The sequence below is a fragment of the Coregonus lavaretus genome (assembly GCF_964263955.1).
Source record: "Coregonus lavaretus genome assembly, chromosome: 1".
In the NCBI taxonomy this organism is placed as follows: domain Eukaryota; kingdom Metazoa; phylum Chordata; class Actinopteri; order Salmoniformes; family Salmonidae; genus Coregonus; species Coregonus lavaretus.
In genome coordinates this window covers 5,547,737-5,567,730 of record NC_139988.1, presented here as the reverse complement: position 1 = coordinate 5,567,730, position 19,994 = coordinate 5,547,737, and the positions used below count along the sequence as shown (strand labels likewise).

Genomic DNA, 19,994 nt, shown 5'->3' with positions numbered 1-19,994 from the left:
AAGAGAGAGAGAAGGAGAGGTGATATCAACTGGAGAGTGAGAGAAGAGAGAAATGGGGAGAGGAGACATTAACTGGAGAGAGGGAGAAGAGAGAGAGAGAGGGAGGGAGAGGTGACATTACTGGAGAGAGATAGAATAGAGAGAGGGAGAGGTGACATTAACTGGAGAGTGAGAGAAGGGAGAGATGGGGAGAGGAGACATTAACAGGAGAGAACGAGAAGAGAGAGAGGGAGAGGTGACATTTACTGGCGAGAGAAAGAAGAGAGAGAGGGAGAGGTGACATTATTAGGTGAGAGAGAAAAAAGGGAGAGGTGACATTAACTGGAGAGAGAGAGAATAGAGAGAGTGAGAGAGGTGACATTAACTGGAGAGAGAGAAAAGAGGGAGAGGTGACATTAACTGGAGAGAGAGAGGAGAGAGAGAGAGAGAGAGATGACATTAACTGTTGAGAGGGAAAGGGAGAAATAACATTAATTGGAGAGTGAGAGAGTGAAGAGGGAGCGGTGATATTAACTGGAGTGAGAGAGAAGAGAGAGAGAGGGAGAGGTGACATTAACTGGAGAGAGACCGAAGAGAGAGAGAGAGAGGGAGAGGTGACATTAACTGGACAGAGAGAGACGAGAGAGAGAGGGAGGGGTGACATTATTAACTGGAGAGAGAGAGTTGAGAGACAGGGAGAGGTGAACATTAACTGGAGAGAGAGAGACGAGAGAGAGAGGGAGAAGTGACATTAACTGGTGAGAGAGAGTTGAGAGAGAGGGAGAGGTGACATTAACTGGAGAGAGAGAGAAGAGAGAGAGAGAGGGAGAGGTTACATTAACTGGAGAGAGAGAGAGAAAAGAGACAGAGCGAAAGAGAGCGGGAGAGGTGACATTAACTGGAGAGAGAGAGAAGAGAGAGAGAGGGGAGATGTGACATTAACTGGAGAGAAAAAGAAGAGAGAGAGGGAGAGGTGATATTAACTGGAGAGAGAAAGAAGAGAGGAAGAGGTGACATTAACTGGAGAGAGAGAGAAGAGAGAGAGGGAGAGGTGACATTAACTGGAGAGAAAAAGAAGAGAGAGGGGAGAGGTGACATTAACTGGAGAGAGAGAGATGAGAGGGAGAGGTTACATTAATTGGAGAGAGATATCAGATAGTGATAGGGAGAGTTACATTAACTGTAGAGAGAGAAGAGAGAGAGGGGGAGAGGTGACATTAACTGGAGTGAGAGAGAGAGAGAGAGAGTGAGAGAGAGAGAGAGAGAGAGAGAGAGAGAGAGAGAGAGAGAGAGAGAGAGAGAGAGAGAGAGAGAGAGCGAGAGAGAGAGGTGACATTAACTGGAAAGAGAGAGAAAAGAGAGAGAGGGAGAGATGACCTCAACTGTAGAGAGAGAGTGGGAGAGGAGACATTAACTGGAGAGGAAGAGAAGAGAGAGAGAAGGAGATGTGACATTAACTGGAGAGAGAAAGAAGAGAGAGAGAGGGAGAGGTGACATTAACTGGAGAGAGAGAGCAAATAGAGAGGGAAAGGTGACATTAACTGGTGAGAGAGTGAATAGAGAGAGAGTGAGAGAGGTGACATTAACTGGAGAAAGATAAAGGGAGAGGTGACATTAACTGTATAGAGAGAAAGGGAGAGGGAGAGATTACATTAGATGGAGAGAGAGAGAGAGAGAGTGAAGAAGGAGAGGTGATATTAACTGGAGAGAGAGTGGGAGAGGTGACATGAGAGAGAGAGAGAGAGAGAGAGAGAGAGAGAGAGAGAGAGAGAGAGAGAGAGAGAGAGAGAGAGAGAGAGAGAGAGAGAGAGAGAGAGAGAGAGGGGGGTGTTGATATTAGTTAGCAGGGGCCTTTACTTCAATATTATTGTGTTTTTATGTATTTCTGATACCTTTTAAGACTTTTTCAGGTAGATGTTTTCTAAGACCCCTTTTCCATCTGTTTGTCCAGCAATCAAAGCCTTTGCTTATTCAACATTTTTAGGATGAAACATTTTTGAAAAATAAATGCATGCCTCAATAAAAAATAAAAAATGTTAGTCTTAGCTTGACATGCTGCTATGAACTTCACATGTTGGTGATCATGGATCCTTTTATATGGAAATGTGTGTGTGTGTGTGTGTGTGTGTGTGTGTGTGTGTGTGACATTAAGTGAGTGAATGAGTGAGTGAGTGAGTGAGTGAGTGAGTGAGTGAGTGAGTGAGTGAGTGAGTGAGTGAGTGAGTGAGTGAGTGAGTGAGTGAGTGAGTGAGTGAGTGAGTGAGTGATTGAAGGAACACTGTATGGGGATGAATGTGCCTTGTGTTTAGAGTACAGCACTCAAAGCAGTCATGCATACGGAATACAGAAGTGTCTCATCTCTCTCGGTATGTCTGCCTGTCTGTTGTTATGTTTCTATGGTTGTACTATTTAGGCCTACAGGATATCCTCTACTACTTCAATTACAATAATTGTTTTTGAAGTATTCTGATTACACTTACAAGTACACTCAGAAAATCTATCTAGAACCTAAAATGGTTCTTCGGCTGTCCCCATAGGAGAACCCTTTAAAGAACCCTTTTTGGTTCCAGGTAGAACCCTTTCCACAGAGGGTTCTACATGGAACCCAAAATAGTTCTACCTGGAACCAAAAAGGGTTCTCCGATTGGAACAGCTGAATAACCTTTTTGGATAAATTTTTCTAAGAGTGTAGGAATATATAGAAAAAGGTATTTTTCTATTTATTTAAAAAGTTGAGTAAGAAAATTGTATTTCCCCCACCCTGGCTACATGTAATGTCACCACATGACGAGGAGCATGTGACTCTGGCAGTGTTGCTGCACCTAAAGGAGTTAATACAGGATGAGTAATTGAAGATATTTAAAGGTATCTGAGTGGATTGGTCACAGTTTGAGGATGAGAAGCGGTATCTTCTGCCTCACTCTGTTGTACCTAGCTACAGTCTCTCTGTATAGGGAACAGATGATATATATCCTTCTCCATATAGTGTAGGTTTTCTATATGTATTCTGTCTATCTAAAGATGTAATATACTGCAACTAAAACACAAAATATTCAGTGTGAAAATAGATAATGTAGTGTTCTTGTCTAAGTCACTCTATAGTTGCTGAAGCACTGTTGTTCTGGTTGTATACAGTTCCAGTCCACACAGACGCCCACACAGACACAGACATGATAATAATATAATATGTACACAACACATATCCTTATCTATTTGTCTTTCTCTCTGGAGCGCACACACACACACATACACTGTTTTGTTTTGCTATCCTTGTGGGGACCAAATAATTGATTCCCATCCAAAATTCCTGTTTTCTCTAACTCCTAAACCTAAATCTAACCCTAACCCTAACCCTAACCTTAACCTTAACCTTAACCTTAACCTTGACCTTGACCTTGACCTTGACCTTGACCTTGACCTTGACCTTGACCTTAACCTAACCATAACCCTAATCCTAACCCTACAACTATAAACCCTAACCTTAATTCTAACCCTAACCCTAATTGTAACCCTAACCCTAAACCTAACCCCTAAGCCTAAAATAGCATTTTTCCTCGTGAGGACCAGCAAAATGTCCCCACTTGTCAGAATTGTCCTTGTTTTACTATTCTTGTGAGGACTTCTGGTAAAGGAAAACACACACAGACACTCTCAGTCTTTCCTTCTTTAGCTGGTGTCTATATTTAGTGAGACTGAGCACACCCTGTAGGCTGCTGATGAATGGAGGCCTGTGCCCTCACAGGAAAGGAGCCGGGGGTGGGGGGCATTGCGGGTCGCATGGCGGGATAACAAACATGTATCCACTCCACCACGGCTCTGTCTCTACTCCGTCCGGACAACAACATCACCGTAGACGGTTCTCCCTGCACACGGCTGACTTACTGTTCTTCTTCTTCTATTTCTCCTGTATTTTTCTTCTACTATACGATATTTCAGGGTTTCCCAAACTCGGTCCTGGGGCCCCCCTGGGTGCACGTTTAGATTTTTGCCCTAGCACTACACAGCTGATTCAAATAATCAAAGCTTGATGATGAGTTGGGTATTTGAATCAGATGTGTAGTGCTACGGCAATAAACTAAACGTTCACCCAGGGGGGCCCCAGGACCGAGTTTGGGAAACCCTGCTTTATTTTATATTATACAACGGGTGATTCTAATCCTGAATGCTGATTGGTTAAAACCAAATTCCAGCCAGTGTCTATTCCACAAGTTACCACCAGCTAAGTCGATGACGTTAAAATGTCTATTTACTCTGTTCCATCTGACTGCGCAAATCTCATCAGCCCAGCCAGGCAATTTATAAACTTGATCTCCACTATAAAAAGCATCTAGACATTATCTCAAATTTCCTTTAGACTAACATTTAGTTTTCAACGGCGGAGATTTGTATAAACTTTGTTGTCTGTCTCTCCAACATTTTTAACATTGTTTCAATATTCAAATTCGATCTCCAGCTGTCCCATAGCAATGAAAGTGTCGGGAGTCGGGACGAGACAGACAGGCAGGCAGCGTTTCTCAGCCAGTCTAAATCACAAATCAGCTGGCATCATTTTTATGGCTATATACAAAGAAATTTAAATTGAAAAAAGGTCAAACGAAACAAAGTGCAGCTAGTTTGCAGTCTTTCTAGCTTCAGTCTGAAGTGATTATGTTAACTGTGTTGTTGGCTAGCTCCTCTGAACAACAGTGTCCCGACAAGAGAGCACATTTTCTATGCCAGGAGAAATCGCGACTCATTAGCTCATTGTTATGGATGTGTCCAAATAAATGTCACTACAAAACAGCAAATGCAAATGCTGCTACTCTTGTTATTCTGGCTGCACTGTTTGATGTGACTGTAAGTTAGCCGTAGTTGGCAATGGAACATTTAGAACGAACGACTGGGTCACGTCCATAGATACAGAACGGGGCGGCAGGTAGCTTAGTGGGTAAGAGCGTTGTGCCAGTAACCGAAAGGTCGCTGGTTCTAATCCCCGAGCCGACTAGGTGAAAAATCTGTCGATGTGCCCTTAAGCAAGGCACTTAACCCTAATTGCTCCTGTAAGTCGCTCTGGGTAAGAGCGTCTGCTAAATGACGTAAATGTAAATGTAAATGTAAAAGACTTAACGACTGGGTCGTGTCTCTGGCAACCGAACCGATAGAACAAAAGACCAGCCGGCTTGGGTAACAACCCTAGATTTGTGTTGGTGCTGTTTCTATATATTGTAGTTCTATATATTGTATTTTATATATATTGTATTTCTACATATTGTATTTTTTATATATTGTATTTCTATATATTGCATTTTGTAAATATTGTATTTCTATATATTCCATTTTGTATATATTGTTGGTAAATATATTATTGTGGCCTCAACTGGAGAGGAATGTAGTGTCTAACCTACCAGTGGAAGACTATTGTTCCAACAAGAGGCCTACAACTATCCCTCCACCCTCTCTCTGTCCTTACTACCCTACCCACTCTCTCACTCTACTACTACCCCTCCACCTTCTCTCTGTATCTACTACCCCTCCACCCTCTCTCTGTCTCTACTACCCCTCCACCCTCTCTCTGTCTCTACTACCCCTCCACCCTCTCTCTGTCTCTACTACCCCTCCACCTTCTCTCTGTCTCTACTACCCCTCCACCCTCTCTCTGTCTCTACTACCCCTCCACCCTCTCTCTGTCTCTACTACCCCTCCACCCTCTCTCTGTCTCTGCTACCCCTCCACCCTCTCTCTGTCTCTACTACCCCTCCACCCTCTCTCTGTCTCTACTAAACCACCCTCTCTCTGTATCTACTACCCCTCCACCCTCTCTCTGTCTCTACTAAACCACCCTCTCTCTGTATCTACTACCCCTCCACCTTCTCTCTGTCTCTACTACCCCTCCACCCTCTCTCTGTCTCTACTACCCCTCCACCCTCTCTCTGTCTCTACTACCCCTCCACCTTCTCTCTGTCTCCACTACCCCTCCAGCCTCTCTCTGTCTCTACTACCCTTCCACACTAGGTCTGTCTCCACTACCCCTCCAGCCTCTCTCTGTCTCTACTACCCCTCCACCCTCTCTCTGTCTCTACTACCCCTCCACCCTCTCTCTGTCTCTACTACCCCTCCACCCTCTCTCTGTCTCTACTACCCCTCCAGCCTCTCTCTGTCTCTACTACCCTTCCACCCTAGGTCTGTCTCCACTACCCCTCCACACTCTCTCTGTCTCTGCTATCTCTCCACTCTCACTCTGTCTATAATACCCCTCCACCCTCTCTCTGTGTCTATTACCCCTCGACCCTCTCTCTGCATCTACTACCCCTCCACCCTCTCTTTATCTCTACTAAACCACCCTCTCTCTGTATCTACTCCCCCTCCACCATCTCTCTGTCTCTACTACCGCTCCACCCTCTCTCTGTCTCACTAACCCTCCACCCTCCCACTGTCTCTACTACTCCTCCACACTCTCTCTGTCTCTGCAACCCCTCCACCCTCACTCTGTCTCTCTTCCTCTGTCTCACTAACCCTCCACCCTCTCTCTGTCTCTACTACCCCTCCACCCTCTCTCTGTCTCTACTCCCCCTCCACATTCTCTCTGTCTCTACTACCCCTCCACCCTCTCTCTGTCTCTACTACCCCTCCACCCTCTCTCTGTCTCTGCTAAACCTCCACCATCTCTCTGTCTCTACTACCCCTCCACCCTCTCTCTGTCTCCACTACCCCTCCACCCTCTCTCTGTCTCTACTACCCCTCCACCCTCTCTCTGTCTCCACTACCCCTCCACCATCTCTCTGTCTCTACTACCCCTCCACCCTCTCTCTGTCTCACTAACCCTCCACCCTCTCACTGTCTCTACTACCCCTCCACCATCTCTCTGTCTCTACTACCCCTCCACCCTCTCTCTGTCTCTACTAAACCACCCTCTTTCTGTATCTACTACCCCTCCACCCTCTCTCTGTCTCTACTAAACCACCCTCTCTCTGTATCTACTACCCCTCCACCTTCTCTCTGTCTCTACTACCCCTCCACCCTCTCTCTGTCTCTACTACCCCTCCACCATCTCTCTGTCTCTACTACCCCTCCACCCTCTCTCTGTCTCACTAACCCTCCACCCTCTCACTGTCTCTACTACCCCTCCACCATCTCTCTGTCTCTACTACCCCTCCACCCTCTCTCTGTCTCCACTACCCCTCCACCCTCTCTCTGTCTCCACTACCCCTCCACCATCTCTCTGTCTCTACTACCCCTCCACCCTCTCTCTGTCTCCACTACCCCTCCACCCTCTCTCTGTCTCTACTACCCCTCCACCCTCTCTCTGTCTCTACTACCCCTCCACCCTCTCTCTGTCTCTACTACCCCTCCACAGGGACGGCTTGTTCAATAGGGCGATATGGGCGACGCACTGCCAAACGGGAAAAGGAAGGGATTTTTTTTCTAATCAATTATATCACGGCAACAGCAGTTATCAGTGTTCACGTCTGATCTGCCAGCCACTAAATGTCAAATCAGGCTAAAGTCGTGCTTCAAATGGCCCCGCCCGTTTTTGGGGCGATTTCAGTCAAGTTGAAAATCGCCCAGAAGTCTCTCATAGCCTGTCATGTAAAATCTATTTTTTTCACATTTCAAAGCTTTCAATACATTCTCTATGGGTGTCTGTGGGCTTGCACTTACGCGCTTTCGTCATACGTGACGTAACGTTGAACGTAACTAAGACAATGGCGGCTACCAGCGTCTCTGTTGCGACCTGCAGTGCGGCGTTATTTTATGTTTTTAATTTGTAGACTTAGTTTACAAACATTCTGCCAACCATGGATTTCCAGTGGTTGGTTTTGGACTGATCTTGTTGATCGTGTACATACCCGCTACGAACGGACTAAATAATGAAAACGCTGCTGGCAGCTGAATCCCAATACAGCTGGGAGACTTGGCTGGATGAGTCCCGGACAGAGAAGTGGAGCCGGCCACCTTCACCCTGGTCAGAGCGGACCGCGATCCTGGTAAGAGAGCGACTCTGTACCCCGACATTGAACTGCTTTCTGTGTCATTGCGACCTTACTATCAATTCAATTCAATTTAAGGGCTTTATTGGCATGGGAAACGTGTGTTAACATTGCCAAAGCAAGGGAAGTAGATAGTAAACAAAAGTGAAATAAACAATAAATATTAACAGTAAACATTACACTCAGAAGTTTCAAAAGAATAAAGACATTTCAAATGTCATATTATGTATATATACAGTGTTGTTACAATGTGCAAATAGTTAAAGTACAAATGGGAAAATAAATAAACATAAATATGGGTTGTATTTACAATGGTGTTTGTTCTTCACTGGTTGCCCTTTTCTTGTGGCAACAGGTCACAAATCTTGCAGCTGTGATGGCACACTGTGGTTTTTCACCCAGTAGATAAGGGAGTTTATCAAAATTGGGTTTGTTTTCGAATTCTTTGTGGATCGCTGTAATCTGAGGGAAATATGTGTCTCTAATATGGTCATACATTTGGCAGGAGGTTAGGAAGTGCAGCTCAGTTTCCACCTCATTTTGTGGGCAGTGTGCACATAGCCTGTCTTCTCTTGAGAGCCAGGTCTGCCTACGGCGGCCTTTCTCAATAGCAAGGCTATGGTCACTGAGTCTGTACATAGTCAAAGCTTTCCTTAAGTTTGGGTCAGTCACAGTGGTCAGGTATTCTGCCACTGTGTACTCTCTGTTTAGGGCCAAATAGCATTCTAGTTTGCTCAGTTTTTTTGTTTGTTCTTTCCAATGTGTCAAGTAATTCTCTTTTTGTTTTCTCATGATTTGGTTGGGTCTAATTGTGTTGTTGTTGTTGTTGTTGTTGTTGTCCTGGGGCTGTGTGGGGTCTGTTTGTGTTTGTGAACAGAGGCCCAGGACAAGCTTACTTAGGGGACTCTTCTCCAAGTTCATCTCTCTGTAGGTGATGGCTTTGTTATGGAAGGTTTGGGAATCGCTTCCTTTTAAGTGGTTACTATCTGCCCCGTGAGTTCCCCCAATTGTTTGTTACCGTTGTGTACTGTTGATAATCACAAGTTTACTGGAGAACTGAGACCAAGTAGAGACTTTGGACAGGGTGGATATGGTATAATAAAGGCAGTTTATTCAGAGGTAAAGATATCTGGAATCGCGTGCACGGACTCGTGCACGTGTGTAGGTCACCTAAATCATCAGAAAAATTGCCCCTCCTGAGAATTTTTTCAGGAGCCGCCACTGCCCCTCCACCCTCTCTCTGTCTCTACTACCCCTCCACCCTCTCTCTGTCTCTACTACCCCTCCACCTTCTCTCTGTCTCTCCTACCCCTCCACCCTCTCTCTGTCTTTACTACCCTTTCACCCTCTCTCTATCTCTACGTGTGTGTGTGAGTGTGTACCTTGTTATTTGTGTGTGTGTGTGTGTGTGTGTGTGTGTGTCTGTGTGTGTGTGTGTGCTGTGCAGAGGGGGATTATGGACTGGCCGTGGGCGGCTGCTGCCGGTAGAAACTCTCTGAGCCCCAGCCGCTGCAATCCCACTCTTTCTTATGTGCTGAGCTAACAAACACAAACACACACAATCTGCCTATGCCCAGTAGAACCCCCAGGGAGCTCAGGCTTGGCAATCGATGGGTGAACGGATATATATGGTCCATGTGCCCACGAAGCTGTAACTCAGGTCTCTCCTGGTCTTATACTGCAGTATTCAGCAACCTGATAACATGGTATTACTACACACACACACACACACACACACACACACACACACACACACACACACACACACACACACACACACAGAGACATAGACACGTACACACACACACACACAGAGACACACACACGTCTGCAGAACAGTGTTTATAAGCCAGGCCGCTGCATTTCCATCCCATTTCCTCATCTGGTCCTGTTTTGATAAAGCAGCCATTAAGTTTTCAATAGCTCCTGAGAGCCATACTGAATATTGGCCATTACTGCAGCAGCCTCCCTCTCCTCTGCTGCTCAAATCAATACTGTAGTGTACAGTATGTGTGTGTGTCTGTCAGTGGAGGCTGGTGAGAGGAGATATAGGAGGACGGGCTCATTGTAATGGCTTGAATGGAATTAATGGAACGGAGTCAAACATGTAGTTTCCATGTGATTGATACTGTTCCATTAATTCCATTCCAGCCATTACAATGAGTCCGTCCTCCTATATCTCCTCCCACCAGCCTTCTCTGGTTTGTGTGTGTGTGTGAGGGGGGGGGGTATTTTCTACTGACATTGATATGGTTTCATGCTGCCATACCATACTATAACATGTTTTTACTCCAGTATGAAAGCTGACAGTTTGTTCTGTTTTGTTGTTCTCTTCCAGATTGACTTGGAGCCTGAGGGGAGGGTGTACGTCATCATGGACTTGTCTGGATCATCTAGTGAAGGTAAGGCCAGATGTGAGCTGTGAGCTGTTATAGTAACAGAGATGACTGAGTCTGCATTACACTGAGGCACAGCTCTCTCTCTCTCTCTCTCTCTCTCTCTCTCTCTCTCTCTCTCTCTCTCTCTCTCTCTCTCTCTCTCTCTCTCTCAATTTAAGGGCTTTATTGGCATGGGAAACGTATGTTAACATTGCCAAAGCAAGTGAAGTAGATAGTAAACAAAAGTGAAATAAACAATAAATATTTACAGTAAACATTACACTCAGAAGTTCCAAAAGAATAAAGACATTTCAAATGTCATATTATGTATATATACAGTGTTGTAACAATGTGCAAATAGTTAAAGTACAAATGGGAAAATAAATAATCATAAATATGGGTTGTATTTAACATTGGTGTTTGTTCTTCACTGGTTGCCCTTTTCTTGTGGCAACAGGTCACACATCTTGCTGCTGTGATGGCACACTGAGGTATTTCACACATTATACAACGGGTGGGTCTAATCCTGAATGCTGATTGGTTAAAACCGCATTCCAGCCGGTGTCTATTCCACATGTTACCACCAGCTAAATCTATGACGTTAAAATGCCTATTTACTCTGTTCCATCTGACTGCGCAATCCACTGTCTCATCAGCACAGCCAGACAATTTATAAACTTGATCTCCACTATAAAAAGCATCAAACTTTATCTCACATTTCTTTTAGACTAACATTTAGTTTTCAACAGTGGAGATTTGTATAAACCTTGCTGTCTGTCTCCGACATTTGCAACATAGTATTGAATGTGTCAGGACGAGACAGACAGGCAGGCAGCAGTTCACAGCCAGTCGAAATCATGAATCAGCTGGCATCATTTTTATGGATATATACAAAAAAAATGTCAATTGAAGTACAAAAGGGAAAATAAACATAGAGGGGTTGGGTCTGTCCAAGGGGGTGAGTATGTCCAAAGGGGTGGGTGTGTCCAGTCAGAAGGCTACATCACACTCACATATATATTATATATTATACATATTACTGCCTCCTTTCTTCTCTACTCTTTCTTTATCTCTCTCATTCTCTCTCTCCTTAATTGATAATCATTGTTACATCAGGAAATTGACAATTATTATTTCCTTTGACTGTTAGTAGCATGAGTGACTCATTTGAAAGTAGGAATAAAAAGCTGTCAACATGGCCACTATTGGTCTGACTCTGTCAACATGGCCACCATTGATCTGACTCTGTCAACATGGCAACCATTGGTATGTCTCTGTCAACATGGCAACCATTGGCCTCCTCTGTCAACATAGCAACCATTGGTCTGCATCTGTCAACATGGCAACCAATGGTCTGTTCTCTGTCAACATGGCAACCATTGGTCTGTCTCTGTCAACATGGCAACCATTGGTATGTCTCTGTCAACATGGCAACCATTGGTCTGCCTCTGTCAACATGGCAACCAATGGTCTGTTCTCTGTCAACATGGCAACCATTGGTCTGTCTCTGTCAACATGGCAACCATTGGTCTTTCTCTGGCAACATGACAACCATTGGTCTGTCTCTGTCAACATGGCAACCATTGGTCTTTCTCTGGCAACATGACAACCATTGGTCTGTCTCTGAGTGAAGAACAAAAGAGGAGAGAGAGGGAAAAGGAGAGAGAGATGGAGAGAGAGAGAGAGAGAGAGAGAGAGAGAGAGAGCGAGAGAGAGAGAGAGAGAGAGAGAGAGAGAGAGAGAGAGAGAGAGAGAGAGAGAGAGAGAGAGAGAGAGAGAGAGAGAGAGAGAGAGGTGTAGAAAGAGATGTAGAGAGAGAGAAAGGATAGGGAGAGAGAGAAAGGATAGGGAGAGAGAGAAAGGATAGGGAGAGAGAGAAAGGATAGGGAGAGAGAGAGGTGAAGTAGAGGTAGAGGGAGAGAGAGAGAAAGAAGGGAGTGTGAGCAGCTTGTTTTGTACTAAAGGAGCTGGCAGGCATCTGTGACGAGACTCACTGGCTGCCTGCCTCCCGTCAGTACTGGTCTACATCAGCAGGCCCTTAAACACACGTACACATACATACACACACACACATGCAGGGAGAAAGCACAAATGAGTCACAGGCAGTCAGTTAGTAAGTATAGGTATGTAGAGTTTTAGAATGATAGAAAAGGAAACGGACGTATTTATACCATGTTCTGTTGTGAAAAGGATACTTTTCTCAGGTTCAGCTTTGAAAGTAACTTGCCACAGAGCCAGCCACTATTAACCCAAATCCAGTAACCACTTATCCTTTCTTCATCTGAAACACTTTCTAACCTCACTATCTTCACAGATCAGATCAGGTTTTAAATGATGAAGCCATTCTGCATGGGGTATACATTTATAATATATCATATGTGAAGCTATGACCTTACCTAGTAGATACACTATACAGTATATACAAAAGTATGTGGACACCCCTTCAAATTTGTGGATTAACTATTTCAGCCACACCGTTGCTAAAAGGTGTATAAAATCGAGCACACCGCCATGCAATCTCCATAGACAAACATTGGCAGTAAGAATTGCCTTACTGAAGAGCTCAGTGGCTTTCAACGTGGCACCGTCATAGGATGACACCTTTCCAACAAATCAGTTTGTGAAATTTCTGCCCTGCTAGATCTGCCCTGGTCAACTGTAAATGTTGTTATTGTGAAGTCGAAACATCTAGGAGTAACAACGGCTCAGCCATGAAGTGGTAGGCCACACAAGCTCACAGAACGGGACTGCCGAGTGCTGATGCGCGTAGTGCGTAAAAATCGTCTCTCCTCGGTTGCAATACTCACTACCGAGTTCCAAACTGCCTCTGGAAGCAACATCAGCACAATAACTGTTCGTCTGGAGTTTCATGAAATGGGTTTCCATGGCCGAGCAGCCGCACACAAGCCTAAGATCACCATGAGCATTGCCAAGCGTCGGCTGGAGTGGTGTAAAGCTCGCCGACATTGGACTCTGGAGCATTGGAAACGCATTCTCTGGAGTGATGAATCACGCTTCACCATCTGGCAGTCCGACAGACGACTCTGGGTTTGGCGGATGCCAGGAGAACGCTACCTGCCAAAATGCGTAGTGACAACTGTAATGTAGTCCCGTGTAGCTCAGTTGGTAGAGCATGGTGTTTGCAATGCCAGGGTTGTGGGTTCGTTTCCCACGGGGGACCAGTAATAACAATAAAAATGTATGCACTCACTAACTGTAAGTCACTCTGGATAAGAGCGTCTGCTAAGTGACTAAAATGTAAAGTTTGGTGGAGGAGGAATAATTGTCTGGGGCTGTTTTTCATGGTTCGGGCTACGCCCCTTAGTTCCAGTGAAGGGAAATATTAACGCTACAGCATACAATGACATTCTAAATGATTATGTGCTTTCCAACTTTGTGGCAACAGTTTGGGGAAGGCCCTTTCCTGTTTTATTATGACAATCCCCCCCGTGCACAAAGCAAGGTCCATACAGAAATGGCTTGTCGAGATCGATGTGGACGAACTTGACTGGCCTGCACACAGCCCTGACCTCAACCCCGAACACCTTTGGGATGAATTGGAACGCCGCCTGCGAGCCATGCCTAATCCCTGCAACAATGTTCCAACATCTAGTGGAAAGCCTTCCCAGAAGACTGGAGGCTGTTATAGCAGCAAAGGGGGGACCAACTTTGTAATGAGATGTTTGACGAGCAGGTGTCCACATATTGTTGGTCATCTAGTGTATGTGCTGGAAGGGCTCTTTGCATCGCTGGGCTACAGAACTAGAAGTGCTGCATTACAGTTCCCATCATTCAGTAGTGCATGGATTCATCCGTTGTCATAGTAGGAAAACTAATGGAGGATGGAAGTGGGCTCTTTAGTGCATTCTGGGAGAGTGAGGCAGAACATATTGCTCCCTCCAATGCACCATGAAGATGTAATCTGCTGGGTTAATTTGTTTGTTATGATCAGTCTCTCTCCATCTCTCCCTCCATCTCTCTCTCTCTCTCAGAGAAAGAGAAAGAGAGAGTTGGGACGAGTTACAGGAATACAGGAAATGCTTCTCACTTCAATAAAAGCTGTTCTATCCTACTTTACTCAATTTCTCCAATGTTCTCCCTCTTTCTCTCTCTTTCTCTCTCTCCCTGTAACCGCCTGTCTGTCCGTCCGTCTGTCCAACTGTCTGGGGTAAAGCCTGTGGATGCCAAATGACCTGCTGTCTCTAGGCATAGTGCACACTGATCTTCAAGACTGGCTCAATGGTGCTATTCTGACTGACACCAGCACATGCAGTCCTCCTCCTCACACACACACAGTGGGAGGGGTCTGGGTGACGATGAGAGGCAAGCGACTACAGATGTCTTCAACACGCGATAGGCCTAGGCGCTATTGGGCTTCATCCTGTCAAACCTAACCTCTTAACACTATGACGGTCAGGACAAAGCGCAGAAAGCATATTTATTGAGTTGTGTACAGGCCAGGGATATGTTGACAGCTCAGAGCTAAGGGTGTGTGTATATACAGTGAGGGAAAAAAGTATTTGATCCTCTGCTGATTTTGTATGTTTGCCCACTGACAAAGACATGATCAGTCTATAATTTTAATGGTAGGTTTATTTGAACAGTGAGAGACAGAATAACAACAAAAATATCCAGAAAAACGCACGTCAAAAATGTTATAAATTGATTTGCATTTTAATGAGGGAAATAAGTATTTGACCCCTCTGCAAAACATGACTTAGTACTTGGTGGCAAAACCCTTGTTGGCAATCACAGAGGTCAGACGTTTCTTGTAGTTGGCCACCAGGTTTGCACACATCTCAGGAGGGATTTTGTCCCACTCCTCTTTGTCCCACTCCTCTTCTCCAACTCATTAAGGTTTCGAGGCTGAGATTTGGCAACTCGAACCTTCAGCTCCCTCCACAGATGTTCTATGGGATAAAGGTCTGGAGACTGGCTAGGCCACTCCAGGACCTTAATGTGCTTCTTCTTGAGCCACTCCTTTGTTGCCTTGGCCGTGTGTTTTGGGTCATTGTCATGCTGGAATACCCATCCACGACCAATTTTCTCATCTGACCACAACACTTTCACCCAGTTCTCCTCTGAATCATTCAGATGTTCATTGGCAAACTTCAGACGGGCCTGTATATGTGCTTTCTTGAACAGGGGGACCTTGCGAGCGCTGCAGGATTTCAGTCCTTCACGGCGTAGTGTGTTACCAATTGTTTTCTTGGTGACTATGGTCCCAGCTGCCTTGAGATCATTGACAAGATCCTCCCGTGTAGTTCTGGGCTGATTCCTCACCGTTCTCATGATCATTGCATCTCCACGAGGTGAGATCTTGCATGGAGCCCCAGGCCGAGGGAGATTGACAGTTCTTTTGTGTTTCTTCCATTTGCGAATAATCGCACAAGCTGTTGTCACCTTCTCACCAAGCTGCTTGGCGATGGTCTTGTAGCCCATTCCAGCCTTGTGTAGGTCTACAATCTTGTCCCTGACATCCTTGGAGAGCTCTTTGGTCTTGGCCATGGTGGAGAGTTAGGAATCTGATTGATTGATTGCTTCTGTGGACAGGTGTATTTTATACAGGTAACAAGCTGAGATTAGGAGCACTCCCTTTAAGAAAATCAGCAGGAGATCAAATACTTTTTTCCCTCACTGTATATATATATAGATAGTATATTAGAGTGTGTGTATATATATATAGATAGTATATTAGAGTGTGTGTATATATATATATATATATATATATATATATATATATATATATATATATATATATATATATATATGTGTGTGAGGAATCAACCCAGAACTACATGGGAGGATCTTGTCAATGATCTCAAGGCAGCTGGGACCATAGTCACAAAGAAAACAATTGGTAACACACTACGCCGTGAAGGACTGAAATCCTGCAGTGCCCGCTAGGTCCCCCTGCTCAAGAAAGCACATATACAGGCCCATCTGAGGTTTGCCAATGAACATCTGAATGAGTCAGAGGAGAACTGGGTGAAAGTGTTGTGGTCAGATGAGACCAAAATCGAGCTCTTTGGCATCAACTCAACTCGCCATGTTTGGAGGAGGAGGAATGCTGCCTATGACCCCAAGAACACCATCCCCACCGTCAAACATGGAGGTGGAAACATTATGCTTTGGGGGTGTTTTTCTGCTAAGGGGACAGGACAACTTCACCGCATCAAAGGGACGATGGACGGGGCCATGTACCGTCAAATCTTGGGTGAGAACCTCCTTCCCTCAGCCAGGGCATTGAAAATGGGTCGTGGATGGGTATTCCAGCATGACAATGACCCAAAACACACGGCCAAGGCAACAAAGGAGTGGCTCAAGAAGAAGCACATTAAGGTCCTGGAGTGGCCTAGCCAGTCTCCAGACCTTAATCCCATAGTAAATCTGTGGAGGGAGCTGAAGGTTCGAGTTGCCAAACGTCAGCCTCGAAACCTTAATGACTTGGAGAAGATCTGCAAAGAGGAGTGGGACAAAATCCCTCCTGAGATGTGTGCAAACCTGGTGGCCAATTACAAGAAACGTCTGACCTCTGTGTTTGCCAACAAGGGTTTTGCCACCAAGTACTAAGTCATGTTTTGCAGAGGGGTCAAATACTTATTTCCCTCATTAAAATGCAAATCAATTTATAACATTTTTGACATGCGTTTTTCTGGATTTTGTTGTTGTTATTCTGTCTCTCTGTCAGATGGCGACAGTGAAATGCGGTAGGCGAAGTCACACGCAGGACACAGAGCTTACTGGAAACCGTATTTTAATCGAAAGTAACCAGTGAAAAAACAATCTCCAAACATCGGAGGAAACAAACAACCCGCACACGAACACTGCCGATGACGCAATCAATAACACACAACACACAATGCACGACAGAGGGTTAAATAGGGAATACAATACAACATAATGGGGAACAGGTGTACACAATCAGGACACAACAAGTCAAACACTGAAACATAGATCGGTGGCAGCTAGTACTCCGGGGACGACGAACGCCGAAGCCTGCCCGAGCAGGGAGGAGGAGCAGCCTCGGCTGATTCTGTGACACTCTCACTGTTCAAATAAACCTACCATTAAAATTATAGACTGATCATGTCTTTGTCAGTGGGCAAACATACAAAATCAGCAGGGGATCAAATACTTTTTTCCCTCACTGTATAAGGGTGTGTATATGTATAGACTATAATGATGATGTTCATCAGATTCAGTGACATACTGAGTAGGCCTATTCCATCTGACATACCAGTATAGTACAGTATGATAACGGTATGGTACAATGCAGTATGATAACAGTATAGTGCAGTATGATAACAGTATAGTACAGTACCGTACAGTACAGTATGATAACAGTATAGTACAGTATGATAACAGTGTAGTATAGTATAGTACAGTATGATAACAGTATAGTATAGTACAGTACAGTATGATTACAGTATAGTATAGTACAGTACAGTATGATAACAGTATAGTACAGTACAGCATGATTACAATATATTATAGTACAGTACAGTATGAGTACAGTGTAGTTAAGTACAGCACGGTATGATTACAGTATAGTATAGTGCAGTACAGTATGATAACAGTATAGTGCAGGACAGTATGATAACAGTATAATACAGTACAGTATAATAACAGTATGTCACAGTACATTGCAATAAATGTGTAGTATAGTACAATATGATAACAGTGCAGTATAGTACAGTATGATACCAGTATAGTCTAGTATGGTATGATATCAGTATAGTACAGTACAGTATGATTACAGTATAGTATAGTGTAGTATAGTATAGTATAGCACAGTACATTATGCTTACAGGATAGTATAGTACAGTATGATTACAGTATAGTATAGTACAGTACAGCACGGTATGATAACAGTATAACACAGTACTGTATGCTAACAGTATGTTACAGTACATTGCGCAATGTACTGTAACATACTGTTATCATACAGTACTGTATTATACTGTTATCATACCGTGCTGTACTATACTATACTGTAATCATACTGTACTATACTATCCTGTAATCATAATGTACTGTGATATACTATACTATACTACACTATACTATACTATACTGTAATCATACTGTACTATACTATAATGTGATCATACTGTACTGTACTATACTGCTATCATACTGTACTGTACTATACTGATATCATGCCATGTAGTATAGTGCAATATGATAACAGTGTAGTATAGTACAATATGATACCAGTAAAGTCTAGTACAGTATGATAACGGTATGGTACAGTACAGTATGATAACAGTATAGTACAGTACAGTGTGATGACCATATAGTGTAGTATAGTATGGTATGATAACAGTATAGGATAGTACAGTATGATAACGGTATGGTACAGTGCAGTATGATAACAGTATAGTGCAGTGCAGTATGATAACAGTATAGTACAGTACCGTACAGTACAGTATGATAACACTATAGTACAGTATGATAACAGTGTAGTATAGTATAGTACAGTATGATAACAGTATAGTATAGTACAGTACAGTATGATTACAGTATAGTATAGTACAGTACAGTATGATAACAATATAGTACAGTACAGCATGATTACAATATATTATAGTACAGTACAGTATGAGTACAGTGTAGTTTAGTACAGCACATTATGATTACAGTATAGTATAGTACAGTACAGTATGATATCAGTATAGTATAATACAGTACAGGATGATAACAGTATAGTGCAGTACAGTATGATAACAGTATAATACAGTACAGTATAATAACAGTATGTCACAGTACATTGTGATAACTGTGTAATGTAGTACAATATGATAACAGTGCAGTATAGTACAGTATGATACCAGTATAGTCTAGTATGGCATGATATCAGTATAGTACAGTACAGTATGATAACAGTATAGTACAGTACAGTATGATAACAGTATACCACAGTATGATTACAGCATACTATAGTATAATGACAGTATAATACAGTACAGTATGATAACAATACAGTATAGTATATGACAGTACAGTATGATAACTGTATAGTACAGTACAGTATGATCACATTATAGTATAGTACAGTATGATTACAGTATAGTATAGTGTGGTATAGTATAGTATAGTATAGTATAGTATAGTACAATATGATTACATTATAGTATAGTACACTACAGTATGATAACAGTATAATACAGTACAGTATAATAACAGTATGTCACAGTACATTGCGATAACTGTGTAGTATAGTACAATATGATAACAGTGCAGTATAGTACAGTATGATACCAGTATAGTCTAGTATGGCATGATATCAGTATAATACAGTACAGTATGATAACAGTATAGTACAGTACAGTATGATAACAGTATACTACAGTATGATTACAGCATACTATAGTATAATGACAGTATAATACAGTACAGTATGATAACAATACAGTATAGTATATGACAGTACAGTATGATAACTGTATAGTACAGTACAGTATGATCACAGTATAGTATAGTACAGTATGATTCCAGTATAGTATAGTGTAGTATAGTATAGTACACTACAATATGATTACATTATAGTATAGTACACTACAGTATGATAACAGTATTGTATAGTACAGTACTGTATGATACCATTATAGTACAGTACGGTATGATAACAGTATAGTACAGTACAGTACAGTATGATAACAGTATA

The 19,994-nt window shown here is 43.3% G+C and overlaps 1 protein-coding gene across 1 annotated transcript in view; it reads left to right on the top strand.

Annotated features, from left to right (window-relative positions):
* The window catches only part of LOC311112928 (protein kinase C epsilon type), a gene marked incomplete at both ends in the record, with an annotated part of 271,860 nt that overhangs the window by 73,776 nt on the left and 178,090 nt on the right, over positions 1-19,994 (top strand). The window contains one exon of the mRNA XM_084156066.1: positions 10,285-10,348. Coding sequence (XP_084012192.1) covers positions 10,285-10,348 — 64 coding nt within the window. The remainder of the gene's footprint in view (positions 1-10,284; positions 10,349-19,994) is intronic.